The sequence below is a fragment of the Gossypium hirsutum genome, chromosome D05 (assembly GCF_007990345.1).
Source record: "Gossypium hirsutum isolate 1008001.06 chromosome D05, Gossypium_hirsutum_v2.1, whole genome shotgun sequence".
NCBI classification, from domain to species: Eukaryota; Viridiplantae; Streptophyta; class Magnoliopsida; order Malvales; family Malvaceae; genus Gossypium; species Gossypium hirsutum.
Window position 1 is genome coordinate 47,706,107 of NC_053441.1, and position 13,078 is coordinate 47,719,184.

General features: G+C 35.1%; 1 protein-coding gene across 1 annotated transcript; it reads left to right on the plus strand.

The window, feature by feature from the left end:
* Positions 1-6,735: 6,735 nt before the first annotated feature.
* Positions 6,736-7,614, plus strand: LOC107902295 (uncharacterized). Its single transcript, XM_016828505.1, has 2 exons — positions 6,736-7,177; positions 7,232-7,614. Exons 1-2 carry the CDS (start codon positions 6,736-6,738, stop codon positions 7,612-7,614), a joined length of 825 nt encoding a protein of 274 aa, XP_016683994.1.
* Positions 7,615-13,078: the final 5,464 nt, after the last annotated feature.

Consider the following 13,078-nt stretch of genomic DNA (forward strand, 5'->3'; position numbering starts at 1 on the left):
ATTTCTCAATGAGTTTTCAAGAGAAACAAACGGAAACATCATTTGAATTCTGTACAAAGAGATAATTAATTTTTAGTGAAGAGAGGTCAGAGCTGTTGAGCAGTGAAACAGGGGAAACTTTAATGAATAAACTTTATTAATTTACTAGACCAAAAATTCTGAAATTTTTATTCTAAGGATTTATGTGATTCTAGTTTTATAGAAAATTTGCGGATTTAAATTTATAGTTTTGTAACTAGAGTTATAATTAATTTAGTATCTGTTGCGCAGTTGGACAGTTTTATTGTGAACAGTGAAATAAATTATTTTAATTTGTTTAAGTATTTGAACAATTTTTAATGTTCCCGGTTTGGACCTGAACCATTTTCATTGCATGTTTTAGGGTATTGAGGATCCTTTTTAGGGACATATTGATTGAACGAGAGCGAATTAATTTTAAAAGCAAATTTTTATGCTCCGAATTAGTAAGTTAAGTTAGGTAACGCTTTGTGCTTGATTTCGGCAACGGTCTTAGGTAATGGGTGTTACACAAGGACAATGCCAGAGTGCTGCTGCTATTATGAGTTGATTATTTTGTTTTGTATCATGCATGACTCTTGGGGGTGGCGTATAAATGTATTTTGGAAATGAACTATATAAAGAACTTATGTTTTGACAAAACTCTATTTTTACGAGATTTGTAACGCCCTAAAAATTTGAGTGGTTTTTTGTTAAAATCTGATATAACTAAGTCTCTGCATCTATGGCTAAGTGCTCCGCTTGTGTGTTAGAGGTCAGGGGTTCAAATCTCACTTTTGGGATTTTTGGTTGTTTTGCTTGATTTGACCTTTATCCTTGAATGTTAGACTTAAGTTTATTTCTGTGTGAATCTATGTCAAGAATGAGCCTGCTGGTTTGATGGTTAAGTTTTTGTTTGCCTTGTGGTTTTGAGTTTGAGTCCTTACGTAAGTGAAGTGGAGATATGTTTTTGTACTTTGCAAGATTAGTTAGTTTTTCTTTTGAAATAAATATTTCATTTTTTTTGTTTTGTTAAGGTAACTTTCTTCCTCCCTTCCCTCGTTCCCTTTCCTTTTTTTTTCTTCTTTTCAACTTTCGTCGTTTAGTTCTTGAATTCTACCTATAATTTTATTGTTATGGTCGAGAAAGTTTCATTTTCAATTGTTCTTTTACTGGAAATCAATTCTGTAAGTTTTGGTGTTAAATTTCTACTAACGTTCGCTGTTGTTCATTTTTTGTCCAAATTTGGTTTTCTAAGTAAATTGCTCGATTTCTCTATCTAAACGTCAATTGGTGTTTGTAGGAGAGGATCTCGAAGAAATGGTTCCCCAGACGCCTTAGGCTCATGAATTTTTGTATCGTACGAAGGTAACGTTTGTTTTTGAGTTGAGGGTTTACGTCGAAGTTTTGACATGTTTTGGTTAATTGTTTAATTAAACTTGTAAGTCTGATTAAATCGTGTAATTAGAAAATTTTTGGTTGTTTTTAAGTTTCGGAGTGTTATTTGTTGCTTCTATGTCAATTTTACAGCAAGTGTGTACCAAAAATCTGATTTTCTACGATTTCTAAACGTAAAAAAACATGGTTGTCGACACCGCATGGTCGTGTTGGTAAGCCGTGTGTGTCACACAATCGTGTGCTAAGCCATGTAACTCACTGTTTGTGATTTAAAGTCACACGGACTAGGAACACATACGTGTCTTTAGGCCATGTAACACAGTGTTTGTGATTTAAAGTCACACGGGCCAAGGACATGGACGTGTGTCCAGGCCGTGTAACTCACTGTTTATGCTTAAGAGTCACACGAGCCAGGGACACCAGCTTGTGTCCAGGTCGAGTAACTCACTATTTGTGATATAGGGTCACAGGGGCCAAGGACATGGCCGTGTGCCAAGCCGTGTATGGCATTAAAAGGGTTACCTGGAAGTGTGCTAAGCCTTGTGGATCACACGAGCCAAAAACCCAAGCCATGTGAATTCACACTGGCGTATGGGCCAGAATACTAAGATTTTCCCTAAGACTGTAAGTGACGTTCAAATCGAACGTAGGCCTTCCGTAGGGTCTGTATGCTCTGAATTAGACTGCATAATTGATATCCAATACTCTGAAGTTGAATAATTGATTATCTATACATATAATTGATGCGATAATTGTTAAATGGTAATGATCTATAATATCTGATTGTGATTTATGTGTGAATAACTACATACGCACCATTAATATCTAAAATCTGTGAATTGTATCTGCATTGGGTGGGAATGATATAAAGAAAGAAGTGTTGGCAATTTAATGATCTACCGAATTGAGTGGTTAAGCCACAAATTTGTATCTGGTTATGGCAAGTTATCGGGTACTAATTTGATAGCTAGTCTATGATCATTCTAAAATGTGTCATACCAACACTAATTGGTGTATAGTGTTGGATGGGTACTTAATACCCTATATGGTTTGCTGGGATGGTCGAAGATGGTATGTAGCAGATGGGGGTAGGAAACTACATTTGTATCTGATCTGTTATGCATTTGTATCTGGTCTATTCTTCATCTTACCTGAATTTTTATGATATTACTAAGTATTATCTATTTTTAATTCTATATCTGAATTTTGGCAACTACTATTATGTCTGTATTGCTATTTTACCTATATATCGGTTATACACGTTGAGTTATAAGCTCATTTTGTTTGTTGACTGCATTGTTGGTAACCCACAGAGTTTGGAGGCTCGGCGTGTTAGGAGTTCGGTCATATTTCTTTATAAGATATTTTACTGTTTGTTTAAATTTGTTATGACCTATGTTTTATTTTGGATTTCGGTTGTAAGCTCGGATTTCCACATTGGTTTGATTGGTTTGGTGGTTTCTAAATGACGAACTTTCAATTACTTTAAGGTTGGTTTTTTTAAATATTTTGATGTAGCCTCTAGACTTGGTCTTAACATCTAGGTCGGGTATGGGTTGTTACATTTACTGGTATCAGAGCCAGGTTTACAAAACTCTAGTTGTGTTTATGGGTTTCTATTTTTGATAAAATGTGTTTTTGAAGGAAAATTTATTCAAGTAACTCTGAAAATTGATTTTAGAATAGACCGAGTCTTTCGCACCGAACCTCTTAGTATCTCTGCTTTAGCAAGACTATTTAGCTAAAAACCTACTGTAATGACTGAACTTGTGGTTTTAGTTAGAGACTGTGATATGAACTGTGAAATAAGATATTTGATGAGAATTCTAAACTAATCTGTGAACTTTTGGCATTGTAGCTAGGTTGATATTATGAGTTTTCGTGGTAGTCATGAATGTGGTTCATGTGGGCATCATGAAAGCCGAGGAAGATCTCAAGCAAATTCATCCTCTAGGGGTAGTTGATAACTCTTGAAAAGAGTTATTTTTTCATGCCTTTAGACCTAGCTAATTGCTTGTACTTAAGTACATTTTGTAGCATTTTAGGACATTTTAGTTAGCATTTTTAATATTGCATTAAGACTTGGACTGTGTTGGAATTAGATGTTTTTAATCGCTTGTGGTAGAGTTTTTTTTTGTGTTTGGTGGTTTGGCAAGAATAGGTTTTGGAACGATGAAAAAATGAGTGAAGTTTTGTCAGGGAAAAGTGCAAAGATTTTGTCAACATGGATGTCGTGGAAATGCCAGGAAGACCAAGTAAACATTTTCTACGCAACAGTCTCAATTCAAATTAAAATTCAAACTTATACCAAATAAATCCTCCTAAAAGAGGAGAAGATAATCACGAGTTGTTGACCAACCCTAGCTTAATCTATCTATAAAAACCGATTAAGGGGACCTCATAAATGGTGAAAAAAAAGAGTAAGAGAAATTCTTAGGCATAAATTAGGGTTCGGCTATGTAAAGGAAAGGAAGTCGAAGGCAGTCCTTCTTAGCCATCATAGGAAGTTATGTTGCCTAAGTGTGGACTAGGCAAACAAAAGCTACTTTCTGAAGTTCTTCCATTATTTCCTTTAGTATTCCTTTGAAAGGTTGAATTAAAGTAGTTGAACGCAATTTCAGATAATATTTTGGTTTAAAATTTTATTTCCCAGCCCATGAGCTAAACCTCATAGGGTTAGGATTACTTTCGATGAAACCTTAAATGTTTTATTGATGCCGTATATATCTAATTTACTTTACTATTTCATTTGATTATTCTTATTTCTTAATTAAAATGCAATGATCTCTAGACATAAAAGGTTGTTTGCATACTATAAACTGATTCTAATTCTGAAAGGGTTGGATTGGTTGGATTAAAATTAAATGAAATGAGAAAGTATTTGATAGACACTTGTAGTTGAATCTAGACATAGAGTCATGATCATACAAAAGAAACCCATGCAAGATATCTAAAAAGCCTATAAACACAGGCAAGATAACTTGAGGTCTTGCTTTCGTGAGAGGCAGGCCATTTTAGAACTCTTCTATGTAGTAAAGTATATATGATTTTGCCAAGGCGTTATTGACGGTAAGGGTCGATTCTAGCTAATCCCGACCTTCCGAATCAACATCACTCTATCCTTATTCTTTCTCGTAGTATATTTGTCATAGCATATTTAGCTGTCTCTTTCTTTGTTTATAGTCTATTCAGATAATCACTCTCGTTATTACCATTACATTTCTGCTTTCACTATTGTCATAGCATTTCTAGTTATTCAATAATATCACGTATTGCTTGCATCATTACTCCACTAATTGCCACTGCATAGTTATCATTGACTTTTTCCATAGCATTAATCGCATTTTATTATAATAACATGACCACTTTTATGCTTCAATTCGATCCTCGTGGGAACGATACTCACTCATCACTTTATTACTTGAACCAACGTGTATACTTGCACAAAATCATATTTCATTTCACACACGACAAGTTTTTGGCGCCGTTGTCGGGAATCGGTAATTCGGTGAAATTTAGTTTAGTTATTTTACTTAGTAGTTCTATTTAGCTTAGTGTATTTACTTTTTATAGCTTTGTCATTAGTGCATAAGAAGAGGCATTCCTGCTAACACAAAATACATTTTTGATCCAGAGATTGATAGAATCTTGTGGAGAAAGAAAAAAGAATTGAGAAAAATGACTGGAAACAGGAATGATCTTAATGGTAATCCAAATGATTGTAATGAAAATCCTCTCGTTGGACATATGGTGGATGAACGAGATAGGCTAATTAGAGAGCATGTCATCCCAATATTGGATGATTTGAATCCAGGGATAGTCAGACCAACCATAAAACATCAATAATTCAAGCTAAAACTGGTAATGTTTCAGATGTTACGAACAGTGGAACAATTCAGTGGACTACCCACTGAAGATCTAAGATTACACTTAAGACTCTTTATAGAAGTATGTGATTTATTCAAACAATAGGGTGTTCTTAATGACACCTTGAGACTTAAGCTATTCTATTATTCTTTAAGATATCGTGCGAGAGCATGGCTAAATGCTTTGCTATCGGGAACAGTGGTATCATGGAATGATCTTTGCTAGAGATTCTTGCTACGGTATAACCCGCCTACTATAAATGCCAAGTTGAGAAACAATATTACATCTTTTCGGCAATTAGAGGATGAAAAATTATATGAAGCTTGGGAACGATTAAATGAGTTAATTCGGAAGTGTCTGATGCATGGATTTCAATACTGGACTCAAATGGAAATATTCTATAATGGGTTGAATAAACATACAAGGATGATAATTGATGCCTCTTCCAATGGTACATTTTTGGATAAAACTTATAATGAAGCATATGAGATTTTGGAAAATATTGCCAATAATGATTATCAATAATCGACCACAAGAGTTGGGATGGGTAAGAGAGTTGTTGGCACCATCGAGCTTGATGCAATCACTTTGTTGATAGCCTGGGTATCTTCTTTAGCTAATATGATTAAAACCATGAAAATCCAACTGTAGCCCATGATGAAATTAGCAGAGTTGTCATGTGTTTATTGTAGGGAAAATCATGTGTTTGACGAATGCCCATCAAACCTAGTGTCAATATACTATATGGGTAATTCTAATCAAAATAGCAATCCATATCCCAACACCTACAATTCAGGGTGGAAGCAGCACCCGAATTTCAGTTGGGCAATCAAGGTGCAGGAAATTTTAACAATACTGCAAGACAGAATGTCAACAATGCACCACCTGGTTATAATCATCCTATGCGAGGAAAAATGCTCAACAATGTTAGGCATCATTTTCTAATTCTATTGAAGACTTGTTAAAGGAATATATGGCTAAGAATGATGTTGTAATTCATCTTTACGAGCCCTTGAGAATTATGTGGGGCAAATAGCAAATGCTTTAAATTCGAGGCCACAAGGAGCATTGTTGAGTGATACCGAGAATTCAACACAAGGCAAGGAGCATTACAAAGCAATCACCCTTAGAAGCGGGACTCAATTAAGTGATGTTGTTCACGATGTCGTGATAGGAGGGGATAATGCAAGTAACAATTAGGTAAAGAACCCAGAACCATTTGAAAACCATACAACATTTGAAAATGATAAACAGAAGAATGTTGTGGCAATGCCAGATCATGTTGCCAACAAAAATGCCACAGAAAAACAATATCAACAACTTGAAGGACGACCGCCTCTACCTTTTCCACAGTGATTCCATAATTCAAAACAAGATGCTTTGTTTAAAAGATTTTTAGAGGTTTTGAAGCAACTCCATATTAACATACCGCTAGTCGAAGCTTTGAAGCAAATACCCAATTATGTGAAATTCATGAAAGATATATTGTCGAAGAAGCATAGGTTGGGAGAATTTGAGACTGTTGCCCTCACTGAAGGCTGCACATCAATGTTAATGAATAAGGTGCCTTCAAAGTTAAAGGACCCAGGAAGTTTCAGTATCCCATGTTCAATTGGAAATTATCATGTAGGAAAAGTATTATGTGATCTAGGCGTAAGTATAAATCTAATGCCTATGTCTATTTTCAAGAAGCTAGGAATTGGGAAAGCGAGACCTACCACAGTAACGTTACAACTAGCTCACCGATCTTACTCCCATCCAGAAGGTAAAATTGAAGATGTATTGGTAATGGTGGATAAATTCATCTTTCCTGTAGATTTTCTTATTTTAGAATGTAAAGTTGACCATGATGTACCAATTATTCTTGAAAGACCATTTCTTACTACTGGCAGGACCCTAATTGATGTACAGAAAGGTGAGCTAACCATGAGAGTGAATTATTAGCAGGTTACTGTTAATGTGTTTAAAGCGTTAAAATGTATGGATGAGAATGAGGAATGTCACAACATTGGCTTGATAGAAGCAGCAGTTGACGAAGTCGCAAAATTTTGCTACAATAATTCTAACAGTGAAGATGATTTGATGGAGCAAGGTAACACAGTAAGTTTTGAAGAGCTTGGTGAATTTATAGAAGCCCAACAGATAATGGATAGGCCAAGGAAGAAATTTGAATCCCTGGATTTAACTGAACAATCTTTTAAGCCTCCTAAACCATCTATAAAGGAATCTCCCACTCTAGAGTTAAAGCCTCTGCTACAACATTTGAAATATCCATATTTGGGAAATAACAACACTTTGCCAATTGTAATTTCTACTAAGCTAACACTTGAGCAAGAGGACATGTTGTTATAAGTGTTATGGTGATCTAAAAGAGCACTAGGTTGAACCCTTGCCGATATAATGGGAATTAGCCCTACATTTTCTATGCACAAAATTTTATTGGAAGATTGTCATAGCAAATCCATTGAACAACAAAGACGACTGAATCTAATTATGAAGGAAGTTATCCAGAAAGAAATTATCAAGTAGCTTGATGTTGGCATTATTTACCAATTTTCGAGAACTCATGGTAAGTCTTGTGCAATCTGTACCCAAGAAAGGGCACAGTAGTAAGTAATAACGACAATGAGCTCAAACCAACTCGTACTGTTATGGGATGGAGAGTGTGTATGGACTATCACAGGCTTAACAAGAAAACTAAGAAGGATCATTTACCTTTGTCATTCATCGATCAAATGTTGGACAAAATAACTGGTAAGGCTTTTTATTACTTCCTAGATAGTTATTTAGGATATAATCAGATTTCCATAGCACCTGAAAATCAAGAGAAGATAACTTTGACTGTCCATGAGGCACTTTCCCATTCAGGTGGATGATGCTCAGGTTATGAAATGCCCAAGAAACTTTCTAGCACTACATGATGGCCATATTCTCAAACATGGTGGAAAATTTCCTTGAAGTTTTTATGGATGACTTCTCTATGTTCGGAAATTATTTTGAAGATTGCTTAAGAAATTTGGAGATGGTTTTATGCTGTTGTGAAGAAACGAATCTAGTATTAAACTGGGAGAAATGTCACTTCATGGTTTATGAAGGCATTGTCCTAGGACATAGGGTGTCACAGCAAAGAATTGAAGTGGACATGGCAAAAATAAAAGTGATCAAAAATTTGCCACCACCCACCAATGTTAAGGTTATTAGAAGTTTTCTAGGACACGTAGGATTTTAAAAAGATTTATCAAAGATTTTTCAAAAATCTCTAAACCCTTTGTACCTTACTTGAATAGAATAAACCTTTTAATTTTGATGACCAATGTTTGTAGGCTTTCGAGAAACTCAAGAAGCGAATGGTAGCAGCACTGATTATGGTTACTCCAGAATGGAGATTGCCTTTTGAACTCATGTACGATGCCAGTGATTATGCTGTGGGAGCAGTTTTGGGTCAAAGGAGAAATAAGGTACTACATGAAATATATTACGCTAGTAGGATGTTGATAGAGACTCGGGTTAATTATACCACTACAAAGAAGGAATTACTGGCAGTGGTCTTTGCATTCGACAAATTTCGTTCTTATTTAATAGGAACAAAGGTCATAGGCTACATTGATCACCCGGTTATCAAATACTTGGTATGAAAAAAATATGCCAAGTTGAGATTGATTAGGTAGGTACTCTTGTTACAAGAGTTTGATTTGGAAATTAGAGATCAGAAGGGAACTAAAAATCAAGTGGTTGACCATTTGTCAAGAATAGAATCAAGGAATGAAGATGAAAGCAAGAAATATATTGAGGAAGAATTCCCAGATGAATAGTTGCTCAATGCCAAGGCATTACCTTGGTACGCTGACATAATAAACTTCTTAGTAAGTGGTGTAATGCCATCTAACTTCAATTCTCAAAGAAAAGAAAAATTTCTTCACAATATTGAACAGTACTATTGGGATAACCGTTCCTATTCAAGCATTGTGCAGATCAAATAATTCAAAAGTGTGTCATCGACAGTGAGATGCATAGTGTCTTACAACATTGTCACTTAGCACCATATGGAGGACATTTTGGAGGGATGAAAATAGCTACCAAGGTACTCTAGTCAGGATTCTATTGGCCAAGTTTATTTAAATAAGCTCATCAATTCTCAAAGTCATGTGACTGCTGTCAGAGAACAAGAAATGTGTCTAAGAGATGGGAAATGCCGTTGCAAAGTATATTGGATATTTAACTATTTGATGTATGGGGAATAGACTTTATGGGCCTGTTTCCACCACTCATGGGCAAGCTATACATACTTTTGGCAGTAGACTATGTTTCTAAGTGGGTAGAAGCAATAACCCAAACCTCTAATAATGCTAAGTCAGTATTGAAATTTTTGCATAAGAACATTTTCACACAATTTGGTACACCAAGAGCCATTATCAATGACGAGGGATCCCATTGTGATTGCAAACTGATTACCAATGCCTTGCGCAGGTATGGGTGAAACATAAAATTGCCGCAACAGATCACCCTCAAATGAAGGACCAAGCTAAAATCTCTAATAAATAAATTAAACAAATTCTGGAAAAAGTGGTCAGTCCAAAGCAATTTGAACCTGGAGGTATTATTGTTTAATTCCAGGCTCAAATTATTTCCCGGTAAGTTAAGATCTTGATGATCAGGACCTTTTAAAGTAATTCAAGTGTATTTGTATGGTGATGTTGTTGTTAAAGACCTAAGAATATAGGCTACATTCAAGGTTAATGGAAAATGCTTGAAGTATTATTGGGGTGCTCCTAGAGAACATGACAAGCAAAGCGTTAGCCTTCGTGATGTGTGAACTTTTGTTAATAAGTTGTTTTTTCGTTTTAATTCTCACTGCTATTTTTATTTTTATTCTATTTATTTTTAATACAATTTAATTTTTGCTTTTATTACTATGAACAGGAGTAGAATAAAAGAAGTAGGATTTGTTAGTGTATACAGAGCAGCAGTTTGTCACAGCATTATAGAAAAATGTTATGCCATGCCAAACTGAATGATGAGGTGTTAATAAAAGAGTGGGCAGGTTAGAAAATTCCAAAGGAAAGATTTCTAGGCAGTTCCATTTAGTGAATAGTGGGAAAAACAAAGTATGAAGCCCATAATTTAGGGCTCAATTATTTCATTTTCCCCCCAAAAGTCTTCAATTTTTAACTTTTCCCACGTCACAACGCTTCTCCCTTACATTTCTCATTCCCTAAAAAATGTTATCATTATCCCTTTTTTTTCTTCAACTAGTTCATGTTTCCCATTTCTCACAAAGTTCACATTTTTACAGTCCTATCATCTTCAACCTCTCTGTTATTTGTTTTTTACTCCAATATTTTCTTTTTTCTATTTCCCTGACCTTTTCTTCATGGCTAGTGTAAGGAGTACTTCTAAAATAACAGAATCTTCACGCGCTGGCGCCCCGCAACCAAAGATATTATTCAATACTGCTGCTGCCACAAGGTATTCAACTAATATTCTAAAATGGCCATTTTGTTTTAAACCTGGATTTTTATTGAAGGATGAACCCCAAATGGGGTACGACGAATCGGTATCCTCGATTGTAGAAATGCACAACTGGAGCAGATTTTGTCTACACCCAAGGGATGTTTTGGGTAAAGTGGTAAGAGAGTTTTACGCTAATGTGAATTCCCTAGATTCTTCCTTCATTTATGTGTGGGGTAAATCTGTGCCATTTGACGAAGACCATATTAATGCCCAGTTCGACATCGAGGAGGTTAGAGATGAGAATTCTGAATTTTTCGAGAATATTACACCAAAGGGATTGGCAAAAGTATTAGAGGATTTATGCATTGAAGGAATGCAGTGGATTCTTTCAAGCCAGGAGTGTTACATGGTTGAAAAAGCTGCATTAAAACCAATTTGGAAGGTGTGGTACCACTTTTTAAAAATTCATATTATGCCATCTACGCATAACACGACTGTTTCGAAAGAAACAATGTTACTGTTGCATTCTATTCTAGAAGGAAGATAGATAAATGTAGGGAAGAATATCTTCCAAGAGAACCATAGGTGTACTGATAAGAATGCCGGGAGTTTCAATTTTCCTTCCTTTATTTCTTCCCTATGTAAGACGAAAAACGTGCCTTTAGTTGATGTTGAGGACCTTACCCCCAATAAGGGTGGGATAACGCGAGCAATTTTTTCCAAGCTTCGAGGAACTAAGTTTGTCGAGCATCCCAGCACAATCAAGCTTCCCCTACCAGCACAATCAAGCTTCTCCTACCACACATCTCCCGCCTCTCATGGCCAGCAAATCTTGACTTCTCTAAGATAGTTAGAACAGAGGTTCTCTCTGTTTGAGGTGTAGTAATACCAGATGATGGGAGAGTTAGAACAAAGCAATAAACGTCAGGCTCAATACTGGTTGTATGTGAAAGAGAGGGATTTTGCATTCAGAAGATCCCTCCAAAAAAATATTTTGAGACCCATGCCAGAACTTCTTGTACTTAGGTATGTATCGGTATCTATGGCCTTAGGTATTGATACCTTGTCCTTGTACTAGTTTGGCATTTTGCCAGGGTAGAGCATGATACCCTTGGTAGTAGAACTAGACCTTGAGCATTTGGTATGAACTTTTCGCCTTGTTTAAGTTGAGAATATATACCTAAAATACGTGTATGAAACTGTAACATCCCAAAAAATTTCGATCAAACACATGGCACTATCCCAGTAGCAAATATAGTGAATTACTAAAAAAAATTGGAAAAATTCCAAATAATGGAATTCTCATGAAAATAAAGTTCTTTTGGATATAGGAATTAATGAAAGAATTTTAGAAATGAAAAGGTGATGAATGGACCAAAATAAAAAAAATATTGAAAAGTTCAAGGGTTAAAGTGGAAATTTGGTACAAATGGGAAAAGTGAGTTATTAGATGAATTTTCATAAATAAAAGTCGGAATACATATTAGCTTGATGAAAATCACTTTTGGGAGTAAATTTGAAAGATTCAAAAGTGTAGGGACTAAATATAATTTTTTTTACTTTTAGTAAAAACGAGGGTAAAAGCATAATTCTTGTCATTAAAGGATTCTTATTAAATAATATAAGTTAATTGTGAGATTTTGGGCTTGGAAATTTCTTATTATTGAGAAGAATTCGTATAAAGAGTCAAAAAAGGGAAAAATTATACGTTAGCCATAAAAGGTTAATTTAGTTATTTCTCAAGTATTTTATGATTGAAATATTATTTAGATGCTATATTTGATAACTAAAATTTTTATAGACCATTCGGATCTTAATATAAGGAAATTGGGCTTCATTTGGTAATTTGGACTTGAAATTTGGTATATGGGCTTGGGGGCCCATTTTAGTTTTTTTTAAGGAAAGATATAAGAGAAATCAGCCATCATCAACCTCCCCTAAATAGCTAACCAACTCCTTCCTCCATGGGGTTCTCTCCAATTTTCTTCATTTTTCATGCTTTTTCTTTGATATTTTTCAAGAATCACAACACCCAACCTTAAGTTTTGGTGAAATCACTTAGAAACCAACTTTATTGCATGGATTCCACCATTATCACCATATTTCCATCATTTCAACTAAGGGTTCATGGTATTTTTAGCGAGAGAAAATATAACTAATGAGAGAAAGTTTCATTAAGCTAAGAAAGAAGTTTTTCCACCTCCCCTAACTTGATTTTTTTATATTGGTTATTTAGGAAAAAACTTGGAAATACCACATGTTAATATTTTGATATGTATATTTGTGTATGGAAAATGTTGAATGGTGAAAAATGGATTTTCCAGCATGGATCAGAATGGAATTCAAGATTAGGGAGGCTTGATTA